This window comes from Sinocyclocheilus anshuiensis, unplaced genomic scaffold (assembly GCF_001515605.1).
Source record: "Sinocyclocheilus anshuiensis isolate Anshui unplaced genomic scaffold, SAMN03320099.WGS_v1.1 scaffold883, whole genome shotgun sequence".
NCBI classification, from domain to species: domain Eukaryota; kingdom Metazoa; phylum Chordata; class Actinopteri; order Cypriniformes; family Cyprinidae; genus Sinocyclocheilus; species Sinocyclocheilus anshuiensis.
Genome location: NW_015547678.1, coordinates 1,188,724 through 1,208,679, shown reverse-complemented (window position 1 = coordinate 1,208,679; position 19,956 = coordinate 1,188,724). Strand labels below are relative to the sequence as shown.

The 19,956-nt window shown below is 38.7% G+C and overlaps 2 protein-coding genes across 2 annotated transcripts in view; one reads left to right on the top strand and one right to left on the bottom strand.

The window, feature by feature from the left end:
* The window catches only part of LOC107703071 (short-chain dehydrogenase/reductase 3-like), a 7,675-nt gene extending 3,672 nt beyond the window's left edge, over positions 1 to 4,003 (top strand). Inside the window, exons 2-6 of the mRNA XM_016505582.1 lie at positions 684 to 827; positions 2,097 to 2,216; positions 2,969 to 3,207; positions 3,293 to 3,418; positions 3,567 to 4,003. Coding sequence (XP_016361068.1) covers positions 684 to 827; positions 2,097 to 2,216; positions 2,969 to 3,207; positions 3,293 to 3,418; positions 3,567 to 3,651 — 714 coding nt within the window. The 3' untranslated portion in view covers positions 3,652 to 4,003. The remainder of the gene's footprint in view (positions 1 to 683; positions 828 to 2,096; positions 2,217 to 2,968; positions 3,208 to 3,292; positions 3,419 to 3,566) is intronic.
* Positions 4,004 to 10,037: 6,034 nt separating this feature from the next.
* The window catches only part of LOC107703069 (vacuolar protein sorting-associated protein 13D-like), a 42,807-nt gene continuing 32,888 nt past the window's right edge, over positions 10,038 to 19,956 (bottom strand). The window contains 5 exon segments of the mRNA XM_016505578.1: positions 10,038 to 11,584; positions 11,835 to 12,075; positions 12,737 to 12,868; positions 16,816 to 17,008; positions 17,125 to 17,257. Of these exon segments, the coding sequence (XP_016361064.1) occupies positions 11,453 to 11,584; positions 11,835 to 12,075; positions 12,737 to 12,868; positions 16,816 to 17,008; positions 17,125 to 17,257 (831 nt within the window). The 3' untranslated portion in view covers positions 10,038 to 11,452.

Here is a 19,956-nt window from a genome sequence, read left to right as displayed (position 1 = left end):
TTATTTTATTTTATTATTTTATTTTATTTTATTTTATTTTAATTTTATTTTATTTTATTATTTGTTACAGTTGTCCTGTGTAGGGTTGCAAGAGATGCTGGAGCATTTTCCTGGCAAGCATTAAATTACATTTTTTATTAAATTACATTTTATTTTATTTTGTTCTGTACTGTCACAATGCAAAAATAAAAAATTTGTGGTGACCCGGACATGTTCTTGACAGGTTATGTGAGATTCCCCCACACTAATGCTCTCCCTTGATAGGCTTTGAATACTGAAGGGTTCCTCAGAAGGTCAGAACATGTGGCTGTTTTATGTGTGTATGTTTGTTTATGAGGTGGATTGAGATTGACAGGATGGGGAGGGGATGGACTCATCCTTGTGTTCATTACCTCTCACTGACCTTGCTGAGTGATGGATCTAATAGCCAGAGAGTTAACCGACCTACACAGCCTGACCCTGTCCTCTATCACTCTCACTGGCTCTCCCTAAACCTCGTGTACAATGATAAGGAAATACTTCATTCAGTAACTCCTTAGAGGGCTCAACCTATACATCAATGTGTAGCAATCTTGGAGAGAGTTGTCCCTCAGCTTACAATGTAAAAACTCCTTCTGTTGTCTTGAAAATTGTAAGTGATGTTCTGCATTTACTTTACACCAATCATGACTTTCCTCCCTCAGGTGATTTTGTGGGGCCGCACAGAGAAATGTTTAAAAGAGACATGTGAGGAGATCTCCATGACTGGAACAGAGTGCCATTACTTTGTGTGTGACGTGGGCAACAGAGATGAAGTGTACCAGCAGGCCAAAGTGCTGAGGGAAAAGGTATATTTAAACCCTTCATGCCTTGTCTCAAGAGATCAAAAAAGATATTTTAGCCAAAAGGACTTTACATAGAGTGACCCATCTTAAACAGCTAGTCCTGTGGCTTTTGCTCGGGTACATCCATTCACAAGACTGTAAGGTGTCTTATTTGTCATTTTAGGTTTCAGAAGGGTGCTCTCTAGCACCCCCTTTGTGGCTGCTAGGGTCTAGGCTAGGGATTTTCAAGTATTTTAATGCTGAAGACACCCATTCTGTATATAGTGCTTTCTTGTGTGTGGGACAGCTTGTTCATGTTGTTTTCTAAATTAAATAATTGCATTATTTATATTATTATATTATTTATACTTATTTTACATAATGTTGCTATAATTTTTGTTTCATTTTATTTTTTACATGATTTTATTATATTTTTTTCTGCATTGGTATCAGTTTGGGAAACTTTTTTTTCTCCTAATTTAAACAATTGCCTTCTTTACATGTTATTTTTTTGGTTTATTTGTTATTTTTAATTTTTTCTTCTATATTTTTCTCTTCTTTGGTATCTATTGGGGTACCATGTTAAATTAAACAATTGCATATTTGTATATTGTTAATGATTTAAATAAGGCACAAAATCACTTTCACAGACTTTTACATTAACTGTTCCCTCCTGGTGGAATGGACTGCCCAACTCAATCCGAGCAGCTGAGTCCTTAGCCATCTTCAATAATCGGCTAAAAACACATCTCTTCCATCTTTATTTGACCCTCTAACTCTAGCACTCTTTATTCTAATTCTATGTATAGACTTGAATTCTATTCATTTACTAACTGTTCTATCTATTACATCTATTTGTTTTCTTTTTATTTATTATACAGTTAACAAAAGCAAAAAAGGCCTCTAACACTAGCTTGCTCTATTCTTTTTCTATTCTATCTGTATTCTTTTTATTTATTTTATAATTTACAAAAAAAAACTTGCTACGTGTGCAGCAGTAAGCTCAGTAAGCTAACTGAGACTTGTTATAGCACTTGTATATCATTGCTCTTTTGTTGATTTTGATTGCTTCCATTGTCCTCATTTGTAAGTCGCTTTGGATAAAAGCGTCTGCTAAATGACTAAATGTAAATGTAATAATTTATAAAATTAAAACGCATTTTATATATATATATATATATATATGGCATCTATTATTGTTATCTTTTCTTTTCCTTGGAACCAAAATAATACAATTTTACTTATCCACACAGTAAATTTTACTCTAAATGGATGCGATGTGGTCTCACACAGGTCGGGGATGTCACCATTCTTGTCAATAATGCAGCTGTTGTCCATGGAAAAAGTCTTATGGACAGTGACGATGACGCACTCCTGAAAACCCAGCACATAAACACACTTGGACAGTTCTGGGTAAGAGACTAATCAATATCTTAACTTATTCTCTGCTCGCATGACTGTCAATTTATTGCAGTGCAGTAACCGTGCTTTGAACCTAACATGAACTCTAGATACTCCTTTGTGTATTGCAGAACATTTTTCATTTACTTAACGCTAAGTCACTTGGCATGCTGTAATTCTTGGGAGCGTTCCTCATCATTTAAGCATGTTTTTGCCAAGAGAGAAAACGTAACACCGACAAATTCCTCACATAGAAGAGTAAGAGACAAAAATACAAGAGAGATTCACAAACAAAAGCGAATGGTCCTAAAAGAACTGGTGGAATAGTTAAAGTTAAATGTTTCGAAGAAAATGGACTGCTCAGATTGAAGATCTAGGCTACACACAGTCATGCTTTTTAGGACACATTCATGGTTAATGAGAACAAGAGCTGATCATCTGAGACTTTAGCTGCAGTAGTAGCTCACGCTGAGGATTGCTGTAATATATTGTTGCTCTAATCTCAAACACATGGCGTTTTCTGAATGCCAGTTTTACATAGAGTCCATCATCTGACTTGAGATCAAACACTGAATGTGGGCTCATATTTCTGCTGAGCTGGTCAAATATGCTTGTTGACGTTCACCAAAGGTAGTCTAGAGAATACTAGACAATTAACACATTCCCGACCCCGAAGTTCTGAAGCTTTCATTGTTATTGTTGGATTTTCCAGAAGATGGTTGAGGGAACAGAACAATGTGTAATTGTGTCTGTCTCCCCCACAGACCACGAAAGCATTTCTGCCTCGCATGCTGGAGCTCTGCAACGGCCACATGGTGTGCATTAACTCCATTCTCTCCCTCTCCTCCATCCCTGGAGCCATCGACTACTGCACGTCCAAGGCCTCGTCTTATGCCTTCATGGAAAGCCTGACGCTAGGCCTGCTGAACTGTCCAGGAGTGGGCTGCACCACGATGCTTCCCTTCCATACTGACACAGAGATGTTCCAGGGCATGAGAGTTAGGTAATGAGCTGCTGGTGCTGATAAACATGAAGACATAGTTGAAATTTAAAAAAGTGGTCCATCATTCAATGAATTCATGTTTTAGGTTCCCTAAGCTGTTTCCTCCTCTGAATCCTGAGATGGTGGCCGAACGCACTGTAGAAGCTGTAAGGACCAACACTGCCTTTGTTGTCCTGCCATGGACCATGCACTTTCTTGTCATCCTTAAGAGGTGAGACTATCACTGTTGTTGGAATCAGAGCAGAATTACATATTTTTATTCACAATTCATTATTTCATAAAAAAATTATTCATTATTCTATGCATTATATATTACATATTTCAATTGGCTGCACATAACTTCTTGATTTTTTTCACAGTCTTTTGCCCCAGTCTGCCCTGGAAGAGATCCATAAGTTTTCAGGAAGCTACACCTGCATGAACACATTCAAAGGACGGACTTAAACTTAGAAGCAGTGTGACTGTGAAAAATCCTCAAAACCAGTTTTTTAATGCAAAGCAAGCACTACGTCCAGGAACACCAATGTGTTGCTTTGTGGACACAAAAAAAAAAAAAAAAAAAAGACTGTGAAAGGTTCATTGGGAACAGCGAATCAAGATGGCTTGTTTTCCCAGGAACTGTTATGTCTGCGAGTTTTATGTGGATAAATCTGGATTTGTTGCCCTATACTGGACTGCACACAGGCATGTAGGTGAACGTGTTCTTTGGATATTTGTGATAGTAAGGAGCACAGACTGTTACAGTTAAAGGAATAGTTTACCCAAAAATGGAAATTACCCCGATTTACTCACCCTCAAGCCATCCTAGGTGTATATGACTTATACAATTAGAGTTATATTTAAAAATGTCCTGACTCTTCCAAACTTTATAATGGCAGTGAATGGTGCTCTAGATTTTGAAGCCCAAAAAGTGCATCCATTCATCATAAAAAGTGCTCCACGCTGCTCCGGGGGATTAATAAAGGCCTTCTGAAGCAAATCGATATGTTTGTGTAAGAATAATATCCATATTTAAAACTTTAGAAACCATAATCTCTAGCTTCCGCTAACTGTCGTACTCGTGTTCACAAGAGAGTGGCATTCCAGCAAAACAAAACACCAGTCACGAATTCACACATTTATAAACTAAGAAATACATTTGAAATACAATTTGAGACCAGAAACGCATCACTGATCATGCTGTCACGTCACGTGACAAAAGAATGAACGACTCAAAAGACTCGAAAGGTGAACTAATCAATTCTCTTTCCGGCTCAGACTGCATTATTGGTTAAGCTTATGGGGCTGTCACGTGATGAACGAACGACTCAAACCCGAAGACTTGTCAGATAAGGTGAGGTGAGCTAGCATAGACTAAAGATCCAAGTAAACAATTAATTCATATTTTCTGTTTCTTTATAGTTTTGTCTTGTTTGTAGTGTGATCGACGTTTGCGTAAGTAATAGATATGTTTGGGAAGTAACACGTAACATTTGAATTACATTTTGCTAAAATGAACGAAATGACTCGAAAAAAGATTCGTTCATTTTGCTGAATGAGACCCAAAGATCCGAGTCCGTAAAATGATCCGAACTTCCCATCACTAAGCCCCTGGAGCCGTGTGGAGCACTTTCTATGATGGGTGGATGCACTTCATTTGGCTTCAAAATCTCAAGCAACATTCATTATAATTATAACATTCATAATCATTATAAAGATTGGAAGAACCAGGACATTTTTTAATGTAACTCCGTTTGTATTCGTCTGAAAGAAGAAAGTCATATACACCTAGGCTTGAGGGTGAGTAAATCATGGGGTAAATTTCATTTTTGGTTGAACTATCCCTTTAATAATTAAATGGTTCTTACAATGCTCTGAGGTTTTCATCAGGGCCTGTTTGCCCTTGTAAGGTGTGACTTGGGAGTTTTATAGATTTTCACGGATTTTAAGAACATTTTTGTAACAAAAGTCAGTCGTCTTCAAATACATACGGCAAATGTATATACTTTTTCAAATATTTATATTTTTTAAGTTGCTAATATAAAATATATTTACATAAACATTACATTTCAATAAGTTTGAGCTGTTTTCTCATTTATCTTTTGGCCATTTTATATATTTCAATCCAAATATAATACTGTCCAAAACATACATTTTTGCATTTACTCAAGTTAAGATTGGAAAGTGTATGTTCTTTCTCAAAGTATATTTTGTAATGTATTTTGGTTTGAACTAAATATTTTTTTTATTTAAGCAGTACTGTTTACCACATATATTACAAATATATTTTGGCCAGGAAATTTTTTTTATATTTTTTGCCGTATGGGACTTGTTTAAAGTAATTCCAGCATGTCTATCTTCATATTACTGTCAACTTCAAATAAACAGTATTTGAGCTTAAAAAACCCATGGTGAGTGTTATTTTGTGGGTGTTCATGTTGGTTTGAAAAAAGGGAAGTGTCAGTCCCTGGCAGTGTGCTTGTTCTGTCTCTGCCAAAACTCACAGGCATTTCATGGTCAGCATTCCACCACTGCAGGCCAGCCAATCCTGAGCTCATTGTGCACTAGGCAGGGTTGTCATAACACTAACTCCGCTAAACAGGAAAGCACACTGGAGAGGGGTCAGCCACTGGAAGGCTAATAGATGAATCTAGAACTTGTCATTTTATTCAGCTTTGTCACTCACACCTAGCTGAACGGCTGATGTTCGCTGTCGATGCAGCTGTATCGCACCAAACAGATGGTAATGCAGTGCCTGTTCACAATTTTCTCCTATGCCTCGATTTGCCAAATTGGATGCGAGATCTAAGACTGTGTAACCTCATAAAATCAAATCTACAGGCAGATGTTTTTTTTCTTTCGCCGTCTCTCCCTCGGATTCTTTCCATGCGGTGCATCCCTGCTGCAGTATTAGAAGACAATAGAGTGTTATCAAAGCACACTGGGGACTGAAACTGACATACAACAGGCACGAAGCAGCTATTGCAATTATGTGATTACCAATTCACATCACATTCTTCATTCTACACTCTGCTGTTATTTTGTGGCTGAAAGTTACTTTCTGATTAACTATATAAAATAAATAATGTACGCTGTGGGACTGGGGGAATAATCACCAAAAATGTTGTATAACACAAATGACAAAAACTGAAGAATGAGACTTGGCATGTCTAATGGCAATGATGGACACTGTTGAGAGTGGGATCAGGACATGAAACTGTGTCATGGAGTGCATGTGTGTTGGAGAAGTCAGCTCAAATCTCAGGGGGTGAGTTCAGAGCAAGGTTAGCCAAATAGTAGATAAATCTGAGTAGGTTGTTGGACAGACAGCTCACCCTGTGATGAACCCTTTGCCCAGGAAAAAGAACTGCTTAATGTGACCCAGCACAGGTGGAAAAGAAGTAGAAATGGGTACTAGGAGAATTGGTAGGGCACATGGTAACTCGTCCCTATTGTAACAGATAACTTCAGGGATGTTGAACATATGCCATTAGCTTTCACAGGTTTGTGAGATCATATTTGAACCAGATTTTGTCAGACTGGTCTGTGTTACCACATATTGTACTTGTTTGTTTGAACCCATGTGTTTCTTATGACAGCATCTCATTAACGAAAGCACGCTTACGTCTATGCAGTGCATGAATGCTAAATGTTAGCAATAGTATTGTCCTTGTCAATGTTATTCGTCCAAGCAGGGCAGGGCTGTGTGGCCACTGCTCATCCATCTTTAAATAATGAGTGTGTCACCCTGAGGGAAGAGACCATTGATCTGACATCACACTGTCAGTCAAGAAGAAGAACGTAGACAGTCCCTGCGTCCCAATGTGCATACTATCTGCCCTAAATAGTATTGAAAATCACTAATAGAATTTAGGATAGTATGCACATTGGGACGCAGGCAAAGTGTTTGGAAATGCAGCCGTGTTTAACTAAAAGAAACTTCTTTAAAATTCAAAATTAATCGTTACAGAAAACTTGTGTATAATGCCAAAGATTTGATCTAATTTTAAATACATTTTGATATCTTTAAATCATTGTTTTATTGACAACTAAAATTTACTATTATAAGCAAATTATCGTTTCTTACATCTCGCGATAATAATAAACATGGTGCGTCAACTAACCAGTTCGCGGCTTAGCGCTGTTTTTGTACTTGGCGCAAAATAACCGCAAATTAGCAAGCAGCATGTGACCGTCAGCCGCAGAAATGGAGACTTTAAAGGTCCCATATTGTCAAAACTGAAATGTCCTGGCTTTTTTCATGATAACTGAGGTCTAGGTGCTATAACTACCATATAAGTTTCAAAACAGTCAGTCCACATAAAATGCACACAGCCTGCATAAAGTAGCTGTGATTTTTCACAAACCGTTGTGACTTCCGTAAAAAGTTGATGTCAGAACTACACAGTCACCGCCTTCAGTCACCACCCTGAGCACCGCCCACCGTCCCACTCTCCTTTTGCCAAACCCCAGACAACATTGCGGAAACATGTCGAAAAGGTTAACTTTAACCACGAAACCAGATCGGCCGACGTTACACTCTCACTCAAAGGATGGACGATCTGACAGGATTGTTACTATGAGGTGGATCACATCTAACGTGTATAGTAAAGACAAACTCACCATGTCTATCTAGTCACGATGAAGATGTATATACATTTCAATTTCAGCAGGCAACTATTTTTACAGCTATTTAACCACAGCTGTCGTCGGTTTTTTGTCTGGCAGTGGCAGCAGATATGCGATCAAATTTGTAATTTGAGGCTGTATTACGTCGATTCTGGCACCCAACTTCACAACAAGATGATATTTTAAGCTCATGTAGCCGAATCTGCACTGGTTTGAATGGGCCGCCTCCAGTTTCCCGTTTTGCTGCCTCCAGCTAGCGCTGTGACGTCGGCTGACCCTAGTTACCTGTGGTTGGCCTGGCCATGCGTCACTCAGAAAACAGCAGGCCAATCAGAAGTGAGGCTCATGAATATTAATTAGACAGGCCAAAATCGACCTGTTCTCAGCAGAGCTCCCGAGAAAGGAGCTGTAAAAATATATTGAGATGGTTTTAGGTACTTATACTGCAAATATATATTCTTAAGGACATCAAAACCTAAAATAAAACTCCAGAAAGGTGTAAAATATAGCAAACATTGGTAAAGTCGTCATGCTTCATCAAAAACGATTTAAAAGTGAAACTATAGGACTTCAGCCCACAAACATGGAGGTTCATCCAATCTCACAGAAGGTAAGCAGATATAATCCTGCTTAGCCTATTTATTATGAGGGAAAAGTTGACATTTTCTGATACACAAAGCAGAAACACTGGATAAAGCACATGTAAAGAAGAACTATAAGGCAGCCTTTTGGTATGGCAAGATGTCTTAAAATGTATTTATTTTTTTTAACATTTAAACCTAGACCACATTATTAGATTACATTTTGACTTTATGAATAAACATAAATGACAGCTTAATGATTGTTTTTAATCTTTTTTTGTGCATTTATTTAAAGACCACGTACCATTTTTTTTGTCACTGGTGTTACCTTACTTCTTTGGCAATTTTAGAGTTTTTTTATGAAATATTATTTCTCGATTTTTTTCAGCACATGTAGTCAGAGTTACAGAAAAATAATAATAATGCAAAAATAAGGAGATTATGTTTTATTTATTTTAATCAGGTTTGTTAAAAGTGTGATTGAATGATGTTAGTTCATTTGCGCAACCATGTATATAACAATGAAAATATTTGAAAAAAACAAAAAAAACAAGTAATGATGCAATCCTTTAAATTATTTTTTAAAGAATTTATTGGATGTAAAATTATCATCATGCCACATATGACATTTTATTTAATGTGATAGAAAAAAAAACACGGTAACACCAGTGACTCAATGAATCACCAGTGACATACATTAGACCAAAGATCCTTATTCTTCAACTATAATTATTAGAGGAGACTAAATTGTTACATTTGGCATACATTTGGCATTTAGTGAAAGCAGTAAAAGAACATAAACATAAACTGATCTTCACTGGTGTTACCCATAAGGAAGGTAACACCAGTGACAATTTTTTATGAAAAATGCATTTTACAAAATGTCTGCTGCAAGGTATCAAACCACATGCTGTCAATCATGGTATACTCACTAAATTAAGTAGTTTAATCCATTTGTATTCTAGTTTTTTACAATTCCCGAACAATAACGTAGGTCATGCAGTGACTTCAGCTAAAAGCTTCATATGAAATCATGAGATAAATGAGAACATTTCTGATAACTGAAAAGAGACAGTGGACTTAACATGGGCTTTTCTTAATAGATCTTCAGGAAATAGGAGGAAGTCAAGTGATGTCATCAGTGTGATTTTTATTTCAAAATAAATTATTTTTGTTAAACGGTAACACCAGTGACACAACTCCAGGGGACCACTACTTTCATTATATATTCTATAATATTTATTTGGCATTTTGTTTTTTTATATTTGATAGTTTTGAATACATTACTGTATTTTAAATGGTAGAAAAACCTGTTTTTGACCTCAAAATAAAGCACTTTTCCTCTGTACATGGCTGTGGGGACGAGCAGTTTTGTGGTTAAAAACAAATATTGCCACATTGATGGCTCAAGAAGGTGTAATTGTTCAAATAACACAGTTTCATTTTAAAATATAAAAAAAATTGTAACCCTAAAGTGTTTTTCAAGTGTAATATTTCTGTAAAGGCTAGGGACAGAAAAATTGACATTTCCATAGAATGACCCATCAATAATAAGAAAAAAAAAAGCACACCAAAATATTACAAATTAATCATTATCAGGGGAAAAAACGCAATAATTACAAATACTGTGTTAAACCATAACTTTTATTTTGCTTTACACATTTGCATATTAAAACAAATTAAATATACACTATATTTACTTTGCATATTTGTGCAGTTATAGAGGAAACCAGCTTTGTAGGGTTGTATTCAACATATTAATATTTAAATAATAGACAACTTAGAAAACACATTAGGAGTACTGTTCATATTATCCCAAATTATATTGACCAGTGTTTTCAGAGGCACTGTCACATAAGTTAAAAATCTACATTTTATTTTGAAAGACTAGTATATGTACACAGTTAAGATAAGCGAGGACGGTAATTCTCTAAAAGAGAAAACATTAATAGTGTCTGATCTTTGGTAGCAACTTGTAACAACTTAAAATGAATAGCTTAATTCAGTGAGACTTAATGATTATTACTTGATATTGTTCAATTTAAAACAGTGAGTAAAATAAGTGTTTGAGATGGGGGAAAATTAAGTGCAGTAGATTATTGTCTCTGTGATGTGAAAATAGCAGATGACAAATCTTCATTTTGATTGTACGCACAAAAAGGCAGAGAACCATTATTTTATGTGCTACAGAACACCATTATTTTATATGTTGAAATATGTTAAAAGTGTTTCATATCTTAAGCTTGAACTTGTAAAAGATCTTAGAAACTAAATAAAGGGTAAACGCGTCAAATTTCTCACTTATATTTTTCATTACCTTCCTTAAGGTGAATATAGAAAAGACAAGAAAATAGGAAACTGGTAGAAGAAAAACATCAGACAGATGTTTTGTGGGTGGACTGCATGTGGAGAAGTGAAAAATGCAATGACAGTATTTACAACACTCATTCTCTGTGTTGTGTTTGTGTTAATGTTGGCTCACCAGGGAATGGAGAGAGCAGCTTAAGTTTCCTACATTTGTATCAGTGCAATTCAATCATTCAATCAACCTCCAATCACTCACACATTCAGAGCAAAATTAACTTTCTTTTAAAGGCAGTTTTGTACAGCAACCCAAGATTAATTTCATACCATATTCTTATTTTCAACATTATATATACATGGCAGATATAGTCCTATTGGTTTGTGCCTATGTACATAGAGGATCTATACACAAACATATACACAGTGTCAGAACAGCCGTGTACATCTAGCGACAAACACCAGTTATTTTACCAATTGTAAAACAAAATTAATTATACTTCTAAGGTTTGCAAGGAACTTAAAATACTTGCATATGTTCAAGTTAAATCTATGATTGCTGGAGCTTACAGCAGCCCCTCTAGACTAGTTTGCATCACTGAACAAACCACATGCTGTGAGCATGTCCCGTACACTGGCTTAAGTGGGTGATCACGCTCTGCTGATTTATTACTGTCCTTCCACAGAAACAGAAAAAAGGAAGTAGCTGTTGAAAAATGAGCGAGAAACACCTTCTACCCTGCAGGTCAGTGTAGTTAAGAGTCTAATAATAAGCCATCCTCATTCTCACTGGGAGGCAGCATGAGCTGCTGTTCATAGTAAAGGCTCTTGGCGTAATTGATTTCTTGTGAAATCTTGATGGCAAGGCTCTCACTATTCACATGGACCTATGGAGAAATAACAAATGACATTTGGAATGGAGTTAGCAAAGCGATGACAAGCGTTTCACCAAAATCATGTATTATGTATTTTTATAATACAGAAATGGTATATCATCACTGCTGGACATTCAATCCCCAAACATAAGTATTGCACCATTTAGTAAGGTTTTTTTGTATTTTTCTTTTTTGCTATTACAAAAATTCTAGTGACATTAATAGCTCAAAAGTATTATATGTGGAGGGACACGTCTCTTACCATAGGTTTCTGGTGTGATGGACCTGGAATGGCCACTCCACTGCTGGTGCTTTCTGCTTTCTTAGTAAGCTGTACATATACTTTCCCATGGTCCTTGGACACCAGACAATGATAGAGATCATCATATTTGACCTCTAAAAAGATTGCTTCACGATCCGCAAATTCTCCAGGCTTGAGGAAATATACCATTTTGGAGGAGATCAGCACACAGTATGTGTCTATGGGCTCCACTGCAATGAAACTGCAGAAGAAAACAGGCATATGAATGATCGTTACATTATCACTTTACAAAGAACAGAAATGGTGTTATGCCCTGGCAAAATCTGGGTTAATTCAATTTAAATTGCATAATAGCAAAGCAGATGTACTATGATTCAATTCAGACCAAATTCGCTCACAGATTCTGATACAAATCTGTAAAAAATTATTAACTCTGCCATGAATGAAAAAGGATTAAGTCAAGTGTGCTATTTAATGCATAGGCTACGTTCAGAGAAGTGAAGATTAGTACATCAAATTAAGCAGGCAATATTAAGGCGGTTTCAGTGTGTGAGAGGGAAGAAAGGACGAAAGTGTGCGGGCTGCAGCTGAGAAAACTAATGGCCTGTGTGGCACCTCTGAGGAGAGAGGTCATGTGGGCCAACAGGGGGTCTGCTGATCTAGATGGATTAGCCTCTTTGGTGATAAATGTCTTTTCTGTCTCACTTTGAATACAGAAACAAGCCCTGATGCTTCCAACCAATGACTAAAAATTATGTACCTACAAGTTTGGGATTCTTGAACTAGAAAAGATCTAGAAAATGTGCTTCAAATTCAAAAGTTAGTTTGAAATCCTACATTTAGGAACAGAAGAATTTCGCAGAACCACTTATCCTGGCATTAGCATCAGACAAGATACTCACTATTCAGAGTGGATATTGTCCGTTAAGTGAAAGAGCTGTTCTTGTCCATCTGCTTGTAGGGAGGAGAATCGAGGCAGCAGCCCCTGAGGGCCCTTACAGCAGCGCGGCTTCCTTACTCGCTGCACGCTCAGCCTGAAACACGCACACAAAACACACAAGGATCATTACTTACAAAACCAACAGCCTTAAGAGGGTTAACGTTAGGGAATCCAAGTTGGAATGAAGCACCTTTTTACTGGAAAGGCTGGACTTTTTTCCTCTTTTCCCCCCATTTCCCGTTAAAGAGCACAACTGAGTCTCTTGAAATAACACCTGTTGTGGCACAATCCAAGAAACCCACATACTCAGACTCCTACTATGCCTGTTAAGGTGATATCCTGCCAACATATCATGACATTCAACTCTGTTACACATTCAAGCACACTGTGTTGGTTATAGGTGTGCAGTTCAATCAATGGTCAAGGGCATGATAGCTCCAGAGTTCTGGTGGCCCTGGCCAAAGCTGATGGGACTAGCCAGCAGACTGCAGTGCCAATGCAAAGCTTGGGTCTTGCTTCTCCTGCAAACAACCCCTCTCTTCTTTTCGGCTGCCACTGGTGGGCCAAGTGGAATTCCTACATCTGGCTTGAATCTGGGCCAGCAGACATTTGATTAGAGCTGATGGTTTCCAGTTGATTCACAAAGACAGCAGTGTACTGCATTTCTCTGTTCTGTTTAAACTGAAGCCCGGGTGAATGCAGCTGCCTCTGTTCATCAAGAACTCAGAATGCAAGGCGCTGGGATGAGATGATAACCAAGGATGGACAAACCTGAAGTCTCGAAGTGGGTCACATTTGCAAGCCCTATTGCATTTCACATCAAGTCTCTCTTTTGAAAACAAAAACTAAGTGACTCATTGAACTTGCTATAAACTCTGCTGATGTCATGCAAAGAAAAACAGCAGCACCCTGGCAAATTTTAGCATTTGCAACTAAATCAAATATTCCGAAGCCACTGGTTACTTCATTATGACATATTAAGGAGAATGTGGTGTTGTTTTTTCCTCAGAAAAGCCAAAACTTCCACATGGCTCTCTTTTTGACAGCAAGCCACGGTTCATAATCATAACCGTAAGTCATGAGATCTGGCCCTGTATTTGACAGGACTGTAACAGACCCACGAAGACTCTTAACCTCTCTTTCTCTCTCTCTCTCTCCAGCCGCTCCCACTGCTCTGGAGGCGATCAAGCACAATGCCCCGCACCCGATTGTGGGATTGGAACAATAGGGTTCAACTCTAGGTCAGGCACAGGGCTTGGAGCCCAGCCAGTCAGCCATCAATGGGTGCAAACAAACAGCTCTTACTTCTTTCCGAGAAAGATCATGAGCAAAATGGGTTGAGGGTGGGCGTGATGTGGAAGGCTGCTGTATGTAGGTGTTCAACTTGGTTCTCCACTGACATAGCCAGTAAAAGCACGCCTGCTGGAATATAGGCAAATTAGGCCACCATCTCTTATCACCCCAAAGAAAGGTTTATCAGTTGTAATCAAGCTACAGCATGTTTATGCATAGTTAAGTAACAGTTTTCATTTGTCTGCTCAAGGATACACGATAGAGTTTTTTTAAATACACATTACATGTCACTGCTGTCTATTGGAGCAAGTGCACAATGGCAAGGACAACTGTAGTCTGATTAAAGCAGTGGTGTCAAAGTCTGCTCTTGGAGGCTCACTATCCTACATTAAGCAACGTCTTGAAGTTTACTCGAAATTCCAGAAAAGTGTGTTAGGGCAGGTTAGAGCTAAAGTCTGTAGGACATTGGCTGTCCAGGATCAGATTAAAGTGTATACGTGCTGTACGAAGCCGAGTTACAATCACATTATCTGTCTGACTAAAATATACACACTTGACTTGTGGTGAGACATCATATTTTCTCATCTGGTATGTTTCAGGCTTGGCTGACTAATATTGCTTATTTTTCTAATCTTATCTTTGGTTTACTGGGTCAGCTGTGGGTCAACTGTGTAATCGAGTTGTATTTAGTATGCTGATTCCAAAACAAGTCAGAATTAGCAGGTACAGTAAGATTATCAGAAATGCACATTCCTTTTTTGTCTCAATTAAATGCCACAGAACAAGTACTGTCATCTTTTAGAGAGGAGGAATTTGAGATTTACCAAACTTTAGTGAAGGCAGAAAGGTTCTCCTTGATGCATTTGCCAAAGGTGACATTCAAATGCACATCAAGAGGCAAACCACATGAGGGACTTTCTTTAATAAAGCTTGGAGTAATAGAAAATGCATGCTCTTCCAAACTGAACTGACAGCTAAAGGTGGGGAACAGGGTGCTTATTCAGTCAAAGTCTGAGCCCCTACTGCTGCCCCAGGCCAACCCCCAGCACTTCTTTGCCTTTGTTTTGAAATTGTAATTGAGCTGCCTCTGGAAGCCTGCCTGGATTACATAGTGCAGTTGGGAATGGTGTATGTTATGTGTGTGTGTGTGTGTGTGTGTGTGAGCAAGGGGGGGAATCTGGGGTCCGGGGAACTGATGTGGGAGGCTGAGTTCACTAGCAGGGCAGGAGAGCAAAAAGAAGCGGACACTTCCACTATTCCTGACCTTGCTACAGTCTGCTTCTCATTTACTTTTTTATTTCCTGTTTGCAATCTTAGAGGTTATGTATAATACATATTCCTGACCAGCAGGAGACAAGCATCACTTCATTGTCACTACAGTCAAGTGTTTGACACTACTGACAAGTGTTTGCAAGAGAACGTGCAAAATGTGGGAAATATCATGAACGTTTCAGAAAGGAAGGGAAGAAAGCTCAACTGGGAATCACCATGGCCGGTTGTTGATGCATAGAAATTGATCCTTGAAAACAGAGCACATGTGAAGATTTGGTGCAGAAGTGCTACCTGAGAATGTGTTATTGAGAACAAGTAATAGCTGGGTCAGACTGTGTCCGCTGAGACCCACGAATCCTGCACATTTTCTGTGTGAACTCTTGCTGAACTCTTGGCCGAACTGTGGCAGGCACGCTCCGAATGCCTCTCCCTTAAACTCCCCCAGCTCTTCACTGCACAGTTCACCAGCAGGTCCCTTTTCCGCACACACACAGACACGGCCTCTCTCCATTCAAGGGGAATGGTGAGAGGACTGGAAACTCATTCCTCCTCCAGTTGGAGCAGTAAAACCACAAACACTCCTTGCTGCACATATACATAGGCAAATGAAGAACAAATGGCTTTACATACCAGACAGCCTGTGTAATATGACTAGCTTTTGGGCCCCCTCATAAAACCTCAGGTAGAGCTGCTGGTTTTAGAGGATGAAGTGAAGGTGAGACCCTGAAGGCTGCTCTTAAAACAGTAGGCAAGTTTTTCGGAACAGTTTTGGACTGTGCTTTGGATCATTAGCAGGTGTTCATTAGTGTAGAGCTTGGATTGCCACAAGCTAAACTCATCAAAAGACAGGTGGGATTTATGGGCACATCAACAGAGAGGTCACGAAGGCTCTGCAAAGTAGTAAGAGCTATAAACATTGAACCACAGATACCCCTTATCCACTGAAATGGTGATGGTTCTTGTGCTGGAGCCATTGCTCAACTAGATGATTTACTCCACTGATGTCCAGCAGAACAATGATGTCACTGACTGCATGACTACAAACATGCTGCATTATGGTCTTTGTTTAACACTTCTAATGTTAGTAGTTAAGTAATTTAATGCAATCACAAGCTGCATGTGATGCAATGTTCATAAGATATAAAAAAAAAAAAGTATATTAATAAATTCCAACAAAATTTGAATAATTTTAGACAGTCATTGAAAATTAAGTGACTGGAGCTGCTGTGCAATGTGACATTACTGCATCGTTTCCAAAGTCTTGTTTTTCATCACTCTTGCCAGACTGATTTGCTGCTTTTGTTTTGAAAAAATGTATGCTGTTTTCTATTCCATCTTGGGGACAGGCTCTGGCACCCTGTAGTTGGAAAAGGGCCATGCAGAAGGCCATGGATAAAGCATTCATCTAAATATTTCTGTCATCCTCTTCCATAATAGAAAAAATAACCTGAATACATAGTTGAGAAAAAAAAATACCTGTTGCTTAGGCTGGCCATGTCTCGGACAGTTTGTGCTGTTTCTGAGGCAAAATCCAGGGCTCCTGCCACAGGTTTTGTCACTGTGCCGACCAGTCCCTTCCCCAGACCAGAGAAAAATCCACCGACACCCCCCTCAGTCTTCACCCCCTCCACTGTTGATGTTATCACACTGGTCAGACCGCCAATGATGCCTATACAGCATTGAGTGTGAAACAGCAAGTTGGGTTAGTTTGATATGAGTGGACAAATCATGGTACAATAAAGTGCCTGAATATTGAGCATTTAAAATGCAAATATTCTGATGTACCATGAGCAAGACCATGAATCCCTGCCACAAGGTGCTCTCCGCTGGTTGCTCCATGATAGCGAATGCACTCTCGTTCAGTCTGATGGCGATTGTCCATTGTCTTGCCCAATCCATCTGATAAGGTACCTGCAAACTGCACAGACAGTTCTCATATTATACTGGACAGACCATTATCACTTAAATTAATAATGAAACCCCAATCTAAAAATAAGACAATACAATAATTATGCAATATTATTAAGTTTACTGTACCAACAAGCAAACAATTCAGTCCAAACCACATGTGGTATGAAATACATTTATAAAGAATTTGTAATTTAAATGCCAGGACACACCAAGCTGACAGTCAGCCATTGGCCAAAATCTGTCGGGCTAGTTATATCTCGTATATTCTTATGTTTTCTTGAATGACTAATATAGACTACTGATACACGCTGATATAGAAAGTTAATTTCTATATGCAGGCGCAGAACGCACGTGCTAGTTTGCAGTCGGATGTAGTCTGTGCGTGTTCAAGCACAGATTTTTGGTCCAGACGCAGCCAATTCAAGGTGACAACACTGTTGGCTTTTGTTGCCACTAGTTCTCTGAAGTCGGCTTGGTGTGTCCTGGGCTTATAATGTCAGCCAACAGTTGCTGACACTGGCCTTTTCAGTTAGTGAAAACCCCCCACAGTGACCCTAAGGAGTGAACTGCCTGCAGTGACCTTAAGGAGTGGACTGTCTACTTTAGAACACATCCATGACTTATTGTGGTTCCCATTTCATTTTCTCCAAAAGTTCATGTAGTTCTTCAACTGTTTATACTATAGACTACAGTCAAACAAAATGAATGAAAATCAACTATTCTACTTTTCTGTGAGTTCATGAAACATTAATTTCTAATATCTTACAGTCACTGAAAATGGAAACATTATTTGCAAGGTGCCATATTCTGGGCAACCACCATTGTTCTCAAAAACTTCCATTGCTGAGCTATGAGGATACACACCGATTTTACAGATAATTGATTTTACACACCATCTCATCCAGCTGTCAAATATCTCAGGCTGTAATTTGTCTAATGGGGTGGTGCTTTCCCCTCTTGGCACAGTTGACCTGACTTTGCCCAGTGTGGCCCCCCTCAGGTCCCCTGCAGGTGCCACCTGGAAGGGAGTTTGTGTTACAGGCCCAGTGAGCTCCCTACTGCAGTCAGAGCACTTTATAAACACAGGCACATTCTGCAGAACTCAAGCAAAAGCCAGGCATGAACTTGGAATGACCCCTCTAAGCAAAGTCCCTGGTGAGTTCATCTGAAGGCCAGCTCAGATTCTCTGCTCCTCCTCCTCCTCTTCTGCTTCCCTCTCTCCCTCTCTTCCTTTTTTTTTGTGGGAAAAAAAAAAAAAAGCTTGGCTGTGAAATTATACCAATACATTTACCAGATATGAGCTTGCGGGAGGGAGAGGAGGATCAGAACACTTTCAAGTTTATGGCCCCTCACACCACCCCTGCTTGAGCCATTAGACCATCCTATCTCAAAGCAGGGCCCCTAGAGGTGTGCAAGAATGTGTTTCAGTCAGTGTGTCTGCATGTGAGAAAGAAGATGTAAAGGAATGAAAACCATGGTGTGATCATCATAAAGTGGCTGAGTCTGACAGATGAGAAAAAATTTACAAACTGATAATAAAAGGTAAATCCTGTTCACAGTGAGAGTTGCTCTGAAACATGAAACAGTGATGGAAAAATAAGCTTGAAGCTTTGCTGAAGACATTGCTGAATATAAATTAAAATGCATTTTTTAATTATAGGCATTGTTTAAAAAAACACTGGAAAATGTCAAAGGCACAGGCACATTGCAGTCAACAGAGCGTGCTTTAGCTAAAATGCCTATTAAGAAAGGTCCAGGCCCCCATAAAGGTAAAACTAACAACAGAGAATTCTTGAGGACTGCACAATGTTCCAAAATAAATTCTGGGTGGCCACTGACATAAGTTACAAAAACTAATGGTAATCTTTGCAAATACAAAAAACTCAAGCTTTCTAGGCACTTGATCAAACCAAAGCTCTCAAATGCCTTTTATATCTTTTATTAAAGTTATTCCACCCTAAGCAGCACGACATGGAGCCTTATACAGTTGGTGGATGATTTTGGCAAAGCATTTTTATTCAAGCTGCTGGAAGTTCTCCAGGGGGAGTAATAATTTGTTTATACTTTTGAAATTGAGTTAGTGGCAAAAAAGCAGCCAACATAGAGAGGATTTATTTTTCTTTGGTAAACCTAAGCATTTCTTCAGCAATTCAGTGGGTTATTTAGAAAGACCTTAAAAGATACTACAGCAATAGATGAGCTGAAGTCAAAGAAATGGACTGTTACTCCAACCTATTTTCAAAATCTATTTTGCTCCAAAGTCTATTTTTAAATATCACCTAAAATTACTGTAGTAGTATGAGCATATTTAAACCAACTCCCCTTAGCTAAAAAAGGCAGCAAAGTGAAATGAGAAAGGGTCAAGTGTGAATGTGAAAGATTGCTGATTGAGACCTAGTGTTGTCCCATTCTATGAGTACTTTTGGCATGAGCTTGGCCAGTGTGGCTGGAAGGAAAGTAAATGAGAGCACAGAGGGAGCGGACAGAGGGAAAAGCACACAAAGCCCTGTCTGACAGTGAGCTGGCTGCCAATGAAGGACGTGGCGCAACGGACTGTCAGACAGACATGCTGAGAGCTGGCTGCAGGACATGAAGTGTAGGCTCAGGTCTGACCACACACAACTGTAGCCACATGAGTATACACATTCATACACTAGTGCCATGAGCAAATTAGCTTTTTAAGCTCATTAATCAGAGTCCATCTGC